Source organism: Salvia splendens, chromosome 14 (genome assembly GCF_004379255.2).
Source record: "Salvia splendens isolate huo1 chromosome 14, SspV2, whole genome shotgun sequence".
Taxonomy (NCBI): domain Eukaryota; kingdom Viridiplantae; phylum Streptophyta; class Magnoliopsida; order Lamiales; family Lamiaceae; genus Salvia; species Salvia splendens.
The window spans coordinates 18,901,351-18,911,763 of record NC_056045.1 but is presented as its reverse complement, the minus strand read 5'-3'; the positions used below and the strand labels follow the sequence as shown (position 1 = coordinate 18,911,763).

The 10,413-nt window shown below is 37.5% G+C and overlaps 2 protein-coding genes across 2 annotated transcripts; both read left to right on the top strand.

Annotated features, from left to right (window-relative positions):
- Positions 1–3,592: 3,592 nt before the first annotated feature.
- Positions 3,593–6,510, top strand: LOC121765602 (prostamide/prostaglandin F synthase-like). The gene is made up of 7 exons (XM_042161806.1): positions 3,593–3,945; positions 5,103–5,149; positions 5,243–5,357; positions 5,700–5,744; positions 5,823–5,882; positions 5,968–6,063; positions 6,141–6,510. Exons 1-7 carry the CDS (start codon positions 3,649–3,651, stop codon positions 6,258–6,260), a joined length of 780 nt encoding a protein of 259 aa, XP_042017740.1. The 5' UTR covers positions 3,593–3,648; the 3' UTR covers positions 6,261–6,510.
- A 2,533-nt stretch (positions 6,511–9,043) lies between these two features.
- Positions 9,044–10,089, top strand: LOC121764289 (short-chain dehydrogenase ptmH-like). Its single transcript, XM_042160334.1, has one exon. It carries the CDS (start codon positions 9,044–9,046, stop codon positions 9,893–9,895), a length of 852 nt encoding a protein of 283 aa, XP_042016268.1. The 3' UTR covers positions 9,896–10,089.
- Positions 10,090–10,413: the final 324 nt, after the last annotated feature.

Below are 10,413 nucleotides of genomic sequence, written 5' to 3'. Positions count from 1 at the left end.
AAGAGAGCAGTGGCGTTAAGCGCCTTTGAGAGTTTCCTACCTAAACTACGAGAACGGTAGCGTTAAGCGCTACCGAGAGCTCCCTACCTCAACTACCATAGCGTTAAGCGCTCCTTTTCTTCATTCATGTTGGTCCCTTTATATAGGGAGGCTTCAAGCTCGAATCCCTAGGGTATGCTCTTCATGATTTGACGTTTGTACCCTTAAAATAGGATCTTTTAAATCTGCTCTGCTCCGCTCCATTTTCCCCGCCCCGGGTAATTTGTGTGCGTTCCTAGGTCCGGCAGATTTTTCACACACCTGCTCTCCTGATAATTCTCCTTGACCTAGCGGATGTTTGACACTTTTTACTCCTTTTCTGCTCATTTTGCATATGCTCGGTCAATTTGCAGCATCTACTTGACCCAGCAAATATCTGCACACTTAATCTCAAATTTACGCATTATCTCCCCAAAAAAGCATGTAATATCACCCAAAAAACAATGCATGAAACGAGCCTTATCACCCACTAAGCGTGCTACTGTCATCAACCCTTGGATTCGCAAACGTAGCCTGCATCTGCTCATCATAACCCAGAAAATCTTCGAAGCTGGGATGATAATCACTACTCTCACCTATCTCCGTAACAGGCGCATCTGGCGAACTATTCGCAGCCGCATCAGCAACCCATTCGGCATGGCCACCATTTGCCCTGTCTTTGCCGAAGATAACCTTCCAGTTTTCCCAGTAGGGCCAGGACCTTGTGCGCATTCCGCGGGCATTGCTGTCTTGCTGCGAGAGAACATACAAGTGTGTACAAGGTCAACAACTATGCTTAAAGAGACTATCAAAAACTAAGCCAAAGAGATTATCAGAAGGAATTAATATTCAAGGGCTAGATAAATATAACAAACCTTCACGATTTGGTCCCACTGATCATCATCACAGTCAATCTTAAAATCTCCATGCACATTGAACCCGACACCACTACGATCAAGGATCTTTGTCAGTGAGTTGTAGCTTTTCTTCATAGCCGTTAACTTAGACTGAATATGCGGATTAGCTTTCAAATCGGTTCTCGGAAACTCCTTTTGCATCCATTCCTCCACCTTGTTCAAGTAGCCTCCTCGGAACCCATTATCCGATTTCCACCCATGGGCGACCAAATCCTTCATGGCAACCATGAGGACGGCCTCCTCACGGTCAGACCAAGAACGACGGGGAACAACAGGTCGGCAAGCATTTCCCCTTCGGTATTGGCTACCCCCTGGGACAAAATGAAGTGTAAATGGCAACAACGTAAAAAAAATGTACGAATGCTGACGCGGCCGGGATTTGGACAGGAATATGTTCATACAAAACCCAAACCTTGTGTGTTCTGGCTACCATCGCCGAAAGGTACAAATCTTCGAGGATCGGACATAGTTTCGAAGAATGAACGAGCAAGAGTCAGACTCAAGGAAAATTAAGTAAATCTATTTTATCACATAACACACATCTACACATTTGCAGCAAAGTTCGTTAAACAAAGTAGAAAGAGCATTCATTGCAAGAAATTCAGCCAGAAAATGTAACCATTCAAACAAATATTTTACATTGACATTGTAGTAACAGACACCCATTTCAAATCACCACCACTAGGTTTAACTCGTCAATGAAATTAGCAGGGAACAAAGAGTGCATAACGGAATGGAAAACCGATTCGCAAAACATAAAATCAGATTTCAATCAAGGAATGAGCGACAAACGGTCGAATAATCTAACTTGTGTGGGATTTAGCCCGTCAAAATAAGAGGAATTTTGCAGTAGTCGCCGCTTTACAGTGGGAGGCTGCTCCGAGAAACACCGCGCGAATGACAAAATTCACAAAGGGGTTCGCGGTTTTATTAGACTGCAATCCTGAAATTCCTCTGCAACCCTAGGGGCAAAAAAGGGATCACAAGTATACAATCTCTTTGAATACGGTCAACCAAATGAGGGAATTGGCCTTGTTTGTAATTGGACCTATATTCAACCAAACCGCCGCATTGTGAGTAGTCACGACTTCCACAGATTATACACCCAAAGATACCCGGTTTATAAACATTACCGCCTTAGTAACCAAACGACTCCTAAGTGTAAGCAAGTCCATTTTCTACATTGTAGTCACAGTGCGATGGATTGATGATCACAAAAGTTTAGGGGATGTTCATTTTATTTGATATGGGTACGTCAGAATTATATCAAATCCAGATATATCACTGTTGACATATGATTTAGCAGGAAGGTTTAGGGTGTTCACTTTCCATAAATAAATCAAGATATGGTATGGGCGAATTTTTTTAATCAAAATACATGTGTGTTGTCTAACCATAATACCCCTTATACACTATTCAAAATGGAAGGGGGCACCACCCATTTGGGATGAAGAACTTAATTTGCAGGGGTAAATTTATAATTTGATGTCCATTTCTTGACACATTCTTCAAAGCTGATTTAAAAACCACCTCAAGACCAAGAACTGAATTATGCATATTTCAAAGCCCAACAGTGCGGGCCTTCATTTCTACCTCGGGCTGTCCACAAATTAATATTGAAACTTGAACAGCTGATAATGCCACGAATTAACCCCATTTCTTAACATTTCTGGGTCCTTGAACATGAGAGTTATGCAGTGCAACGAATTTTCCTTAATTTGAAATTTCGCCAAATTTTGGGGAAAAAATTTCGAGTGAACTGCAAATTTAGTATATGGTGAATGCACAATGCATATTTACGGTATTTCATAAATATAAAATCCAATTGAGGTACCTTTTCACTTTTTGAAAGTATTTATTTGCCACTTGCCCCTTTTAGCCTCAATAACAAATTTGACTATTTATGGAGTACTACTTTCATCTCTCTTTTAACTTTTCCTTTTTATCATCTTATTTCTCACTAGAATAATAACCTTATTTATGCTAAAAATTAACTTATGTTCATGCATTAGAATAACATTTTATATTTAATTTGATGCATAATAATATAATATACTAAATTTATTTCTTCATTTTTTTAGAATATATAAAACTTGATTGTTTAATTGTTTTAATTTTATGTTTTTATATTTTTTTCTAATTTTAATTTTGAACAAACAAAATCGTAGTATTCCAATATGAAGATTTTAGTTTGATTTTATAAAATTCGAACTATATCGTAGTATATATTTCTACCATGTAATGTTATACCCCTCATTCCTACAAGAATAAACGCTCTCTACTTTTTAGTTCGCCACATAATAATATGTATTTTCTAATTTTTGAAAGTCTTTTTGTGAGGTGAGACTTATTCTTTACTAGCAATACTTTAATATCATTTTCTCTCTATCACTTTCTTACTTTACAAATATTACACTAAAAATTGTGCCGAACTATTTTTTTTGGAGACGAGGGAAATTCGAACTATATAAAATTTGTGTGAACAACATTTTGAACAATACACAATCTATCCTTAGAGAAGGTTCAACATTTTTTTTATTTTAAAACACTTCCTGTAAAAGAGAGAAAACAGAAGATTAAAAAAAAAGAGGAAGAGAGAGAGATATACTATGAAAATACAAATTGTGTTATTACTTAAAGGGATAAAATTAGAAAGAAATCATTATTCTGTAACGAAAAAACAGGCCTTCTGCTTCCACTCAACGAACTAACTATGGCGAAAATCATATCTCCACGAATTACCACATCAACCACTTCTCTTCTTTTTCCATCTCCCCTCCCTCAGAAATCATTATTCCCTTCCCAATCCTTCGTTAACTCAACTAATTCCATCACCACACCTCGTTTTCGGTTGAAACTTAATAGGCCATCGCTCATGGTGGAGGCGTCGTCCGCCGCCGCCTCCTCCTCCGTCGTGCCCGATGACATATCGGATGTTCTAGGCGAAGTCAGCATCTTCACCGCCGCCGGTGAGCCCGTGCAATTGAAGCACCTTTGGGATCAGCAAGAGGTTTCATTAGTTGTTTATGCTGCTGCAAACTGTGCCCTCTTTTCTAATTATACCTAATTTTTTCCTTTCCCCCAATTTTAGACCGACAAATTAGACCTAAATTACAGAGAAAAACGCGATTGAATTTTATTTTTCGAAACGTTTTACTCCATCTTAACATGGTTTTATTAGGCATTCTATTTCTTCAGTAAAAACGTGATTAATTTCGGTGAATTCATTACACTTTCTATCATAATTTGTTGAAATTATATGTTCTGGTTCGTCCAAATAATCTATGAATTCGGATGGAGACCATAATTTTTTCAGTAAGTGTGATGAGGAAACGCATTAAGAGATGATGAATATGGTGCTTTGCATCTTGACAATTTCTGTTCATCTAAAATCTATAATCAGTTTGAAGTGTTTGTCTAAGCTCTATGATCTAGAGTATCTTTGAATTTTATAATCTTGGATGCATAGATATGAATGTCAAATCATCACTATACAACCAGAGTTGAGTTCAAAGTTTCAAGTTTTGCATTAAGTTGATGGATATTGAAATGCAACTTAAACTGACAATAGATGTCCTATTCAAATGCAGTTTGTTTAGAGAAGTCCTAGTAGATGGAATTAAGTTAAACCTTCATTTGTTTTGTCAAGCATGCCTCTCTGTAATATTATACTATAGCCATCTGGATTTAGTGTTGTTCCATTCTAAGTTTGCTGTATATTTCGTACACTGTACACATAATTAATTATGTATTAAAATGCAATTCTAAGTTTGCTGTACATTTAGTATACTGTACACATACTTAATTATGTATCAAAAGGCAATCTTTCATTTTCTTGGTCTAACAATCACCATAATTTGATTGTACAAAATATCTTACTTCAACTCCGAGGTTTGTTTCATGAGAAATTTTATGTACTGCAGTAGATTAGCTACTATTGTGTTTCGTCTCACAGACGTTTCACATTTCACTGAGGACTCTTTTTTTTTTATAAATTAACTCCTATACGAAGGAGGAAATTACAAATAAACTCCTATACTATAGAAATGAGGAAATTACAACTGATGTCAATAGGGCTCGAACTCGACACATCATACAATAATGTCTAAGCTCTTTGCCGCTAGGACAAAAGTTCTGGACATTTCACTGAAGACTCTTTGTTTCTAGGGAATTGCCGTTGTTGCACTCTTGAGACACTTTGGGTGTTTTTGTTGGTAAATTTCTGACTTCCCTGAGGAAACCTCATTTAGAACTACTGGAAGATTATCTCTCTGGTTTGAACATACTCTTTCCTTTCTGTATTCTAGCTGGGAGCTTGCTGCATCACTTAAAGAAGCAAAGGTGAAATTTGACTCAGCTGGTGTGAAATTAATTGCTGTAGGTGTTGGAACTCCTGACAAAGCTCGCCTTCTTGCTGAAAGAGTAATTCCATTATCTTTTTTTTTTCTTTTGCCAATGAATCTATCTATGTGTAAAAAAACTCGTTTAAATGCATTTTTTGGGGTGCTTTCTTTATTTTTCAGAATAAGGTTTATCATATTTGCATGGTCGTGTAGGGTCAGTTTAAAACAGCAATATCAGACTAGGAATGTAACTGGATTGTGTTAAAATTTGACCAGAAATGTGTGATTGGTAACGTTGTTAATTATGCCATCAGTTTGCTGATTTGTTATTGAGCCATGTATCCATCACCATCAGTGCAAAGGTTTAAATGATTGGCATACGTTGATTTGATCTCTAATACCAACTGTTTGCTTGTGCCAGCTACCGTTTCCTATGGAGTCCCTCTATGCTGACCCTGATCGTAAGGTACCATGTAACTACTAGTTGAGGGTGCTATTCTCTATCCAAGCTTGAGCTAATTTATAACCCCAACTGGAATTTCAGGCATATGATGTTTTGGGCTTGTATTATGGTTTTCGCCGGACATTTCTCAACCCCGCTAGTGTATAGTTTGCAATCTCTATTTCGATTTGCAAGATTTCCTGTTTCTACTCAATTTTAGAATTTTCTATTTCATAAATCTGTGCAGACCAAAGTATTTTCAAGATATGAGGAACTGAAGAAGGCCATGAAAAACTACACTATCAAAGCCACTCCAGATGATACTAGTAGCGTGCTGCAACAGGTTTTGAATCGTGTCCCTAAAATCTTCTAATTTACTCATCTCTCATCCAAATGAAATTCGGCATGCCTGGATATTAGGGAGGAATGCTTGTATTTAAAGGAAAGCAGTTGCTCTATGCAAGGAAGGATGAAGGGACTGGCGACCATGCTCCCTTGGATGAAATCTTCGATATCTGCTGCAAGGTCCCTACTCCTTGAAGCCTTCTCTCACTGTCACGCCGTCATGTGTTTCACTAGAGCCTAGAGGTACGCCTGGCCGGGTGTCTCGGTTTCTGAAACTTAGTGCTTATAGCTTCGACTGTCTGTGCTTTATAGATGTTTATTGTGTTATAGGCCTATACACATTCATGTGTATATTGTAATATAAAGCATGACAAATCCAGAAAATATACACATTAGCTTGATGATGCAAATTCAGATTCAATATACTTCAAAATTCTGATTTTCACATCGGATTGGATTAAACGAAAATTGGAACCAAAATTTGAATATTCAACCTTACACAAACAAGTCTTAACGAATGTAATTTCACATGTATATAGGCATGTGTACTCACCCATTTTCATCTAGCTATTGTGTAAATCTTAACTATCAACCGAACCTATAAGCATAGGCCACCCAACAGAAATGTGTGAAAGTTCCATAATTGATCAATATGCCTAAAAGTAAATATTTAATCTAAACGAAAAGAGAAAACAGCAACTGAAATACTCCTATCAAAATATCGAAATTAAAAAGCTCCAAAGCTACAATGTTTTTTATTTTTTGATAATGAAAGCGGACACAAGCCCGGAAAAAAAAACAACTAACGAATATTTTAAAAACATAACAAATTTTTGGTTCACAGGATCATATAAATAGACTGAAATGTTCTTCATGGGCTTGAGGGTATTTTCGTCTAAAAAATTGAAATGATGAAACAATAGTTTAGACGATCTTACATCGAAGCTAATGGAACTCGATAGATATTTTCAAATGTTACCAAAAATTAATGCCTTAGCAAAGTCTGCGGACAAAAAAAATTCGTTCCCTCTTTAATTTTTTATATTGGCATACTAACTTTTATCTATTACTCCTACTAATTTAAAATATTACTATAAAATAGTTATGTTCTTATTTAAATAAAAAATTATTCAATTCAAAAAAAATCTAATAAATCAACGTCCACCTTCCGCCTAATCCTAGCCAATAAATCCTAATCAATCACATACCTATACCATACACTACTGTTAAAAAATGCCCCTAACTTACCCAACATCAACCCAATTATTCTGCAGCTTGACACCTAAATAATACCCCCTTCGTTCTATAACATATGTCATACTTTGGTAATAACACGAGATTTTATGAGATATCATTATATATTAAGTGGAGATAAAAAATATTATATTTATATTAATGTGAGAAAGATTTTCTTTTTAAAAAAGAAATGTGTCATAATCTTTTGTGGAACAAACCTAAAAAGAAAGTGCGACGACATCTGTTATGGGATGAACGGCTATTCTCTATACTTTTTTTTCTCTCTCTTACTTTTTTATCTATCTACTTAACACACTAAATATCCATTTTTTAAACTCCATGCTGAAAAGTTCTACCTCAACTATGAAGGAACGAATGGAGTATAACTATAACTATGTCTATAATAATGTGATAGGAGTATTATCAGTAACGTTACATATAATCTGTAATTATGTATCAAACCTTTGTCATGTATCGAAGCCCCTAAATCAATTCGCATATACGGAAACCGGGTTTCATCTTTATATCTCATAAATATTTTTTTTATCGAAGTTGCTTTTGGATATTGTAGTTGTATTATCTGCGTGTTACCGAGGGATCAATTAAACATAAATTTTATAGGGTTATAAATGAATTTTTCTAAAATTGGAATACAACTATGCAGTTATACATGATTAGATGAGCTATGTGTGTGATTCGGTATTTATTCATTTACCCATTAAAAAACTATACATGATTATACTCCCTTCATCAATTAAATTTTGTCATAGTTTGACCGGATACGAAATTTAAAAAATGTAATGAAAAGTGAGTAAAGAAGCTGGTAAGACGTGAGTCCTACTTTTAAAGTATTAATTTTATAATAAAATATGAGTGAAAATAAATTAGTGGAATGTGGGGTCCAGTACCAAAAATGGTAAAATGTGAAATGTGATAAATTTTGTGGGATGGACGGAAATGGAAAAATGTGACAAAATTTCAGGGACAGATGAGTAATAAATAATCCCCATGTCCCATAAGAATATGAACTATTTTCTTTTTAGTTCGTCCCACAAGAACATGTACTACTATCTAATTTTGAAATTTTTTTTTAATTTCTAATAAGGTGAAACTCATTCTCCACAAACAATACTTTAATTACTTTTCCCTCTACTTCTCTCTTACTTTACCAATTTTACATTAAAACTCACGCCGATCCCAAAATATATATTCTTTTAGGATGGATGGAGTATCTCACAATTCACTTTCATGGTGTCTTAAATTGCTATCTAATCATCAATAGCTAAAAAACTAAAATACTTCCAAAAAAATTTACTAATATTAGTTTAATCTATAATAAATATCAAATTACTGTCACAACAAATTCACAGTAAACCTTAGATCAACATTCAATCATGCAATCATAACATATGAAGTAAAACTAAATACTACAGTACAACATATTTTATTGCACTAAACATAATAGTCAAGTGATTAAAACCGTGCATTTTAAAAAACTCTAATAATTTAATTCACTAAAAAATAATGATAATAGATGCTGCTAAAACTACCAATGCTAGTGCCTAGTTAGCCGGATTTTATGCGAAGACAAAATGTGTCAATTCAGCCTCTCTGTTGCTTTGTTATTCATATTCATACATATGCATCGCCGCCGGCCAACCAAGAATATCCGCAGAATATTCAAAACATCTATTTCTATAAATATTCCACCCCCAATATTTCTCCACCAAAGAAGTAAAACCATGACCGACGAGCGTAAGGTCGTTCTAATCACCGGCTGCGGCAAAGGCGGCATCGGCTACGACTACTGCAAGGCCTTCTCCGCTCTCAACTGCTCCGTCTTCGCCTCCGACGTCCCCCATCGCCTCCCGGACCTTGCCGACCTGCAGTCCGACGACAACGTCGAGACCCTAGAGCTCGACGTCTCCTCGGACTCTAGTGTCGCGAGCGCCGTCGACCTCGTCATATCCCGGCGTGGCAGGATCGACATCCTGATCAACAACGCCGGGATCGGGAGTCCCGGCCCGCTCACCGAGCTCCACCTCGACGCCGTGCGGAGGGCGTACGAGATCAACGCGCTGGGCCAGCTGCGGGTGGCCCAGCGCGTGGTCCCGCACATGGCCGCGCGCGGACGCGGGACCATCGTGAACGTGGGGAGCGTGGTCGGCCGGGTGCCGACCCCGTGGGCGGGCTCGTACTGCGCCACGAAGGCGTACGTCCACGCGATGTCGCACGCGCTTCGGGTCGAACTGAGCCCGTTCGGGGTTAATGTGGTGCTGGTGCTGCCCGGGGCGGTGCGGTCGGGGTTTGGGAGCAATAACGTGGAGAGATTGAAGGATTGCGAGTGGAGAATGTATAAGAGTTTTAGCGAATCTATAGCGGAGAGGGCAGAGGCGTCGCAGAGTGGGAAGTCGATGGATGCGGCCGTGTTCGCTAGGCATGTGGCGAGGAAGGTCTTGAGTTCGAGTCCGCCGAAGACGATCGTGTACGGTCACATGACGGGGCTGTTTAGGTTTCTGTCGTGGTCGCCGCTTTGGGTGAGGGATCTCTTCTTTACGAAGAGGTTTAAATTAAACAAGGTGGTCGTGCGATGAGTTGTGTGTGGGAAATTGAGTTGAGCCGCTGTGCAAGTGGTTTGTTTTCATTGTATGTGATGCCAATGTGTAATGCGTATTGTTTGGTAACTACTCCCTCTGCTCCTCAATATTTGTTCATTTTAGACCCGGTACCCATTTTAAGGAAAGTTAGTTAGAAAAAGTTAGTGGATTAAATATCCCACTTTTATGTATAAGTTTTATAACAAAATGTGAGTAGAATGAACTAATGGAATGTGAGGCCTACTTACTATTTATGGTAAAAACAATGAAAGTGGATAATTAATGAGGGACCTGCAGAAATGACATAAGTTGGACAATTAATGGGGGACGGAGGGAGTATATATACTTCCTCCGTCCGTGAAATATTATCCACTTTTGTCATTTCGGTCCGTCCGTAAAATGTTGTTCACTTTGCTTTCTTCCATTTTTGGTAAATGGACCTACTTTCCACTAACTCATTACACTCACATTCTATTATAAAATTAATATATAAATGTGAGACTCATATTCCACTA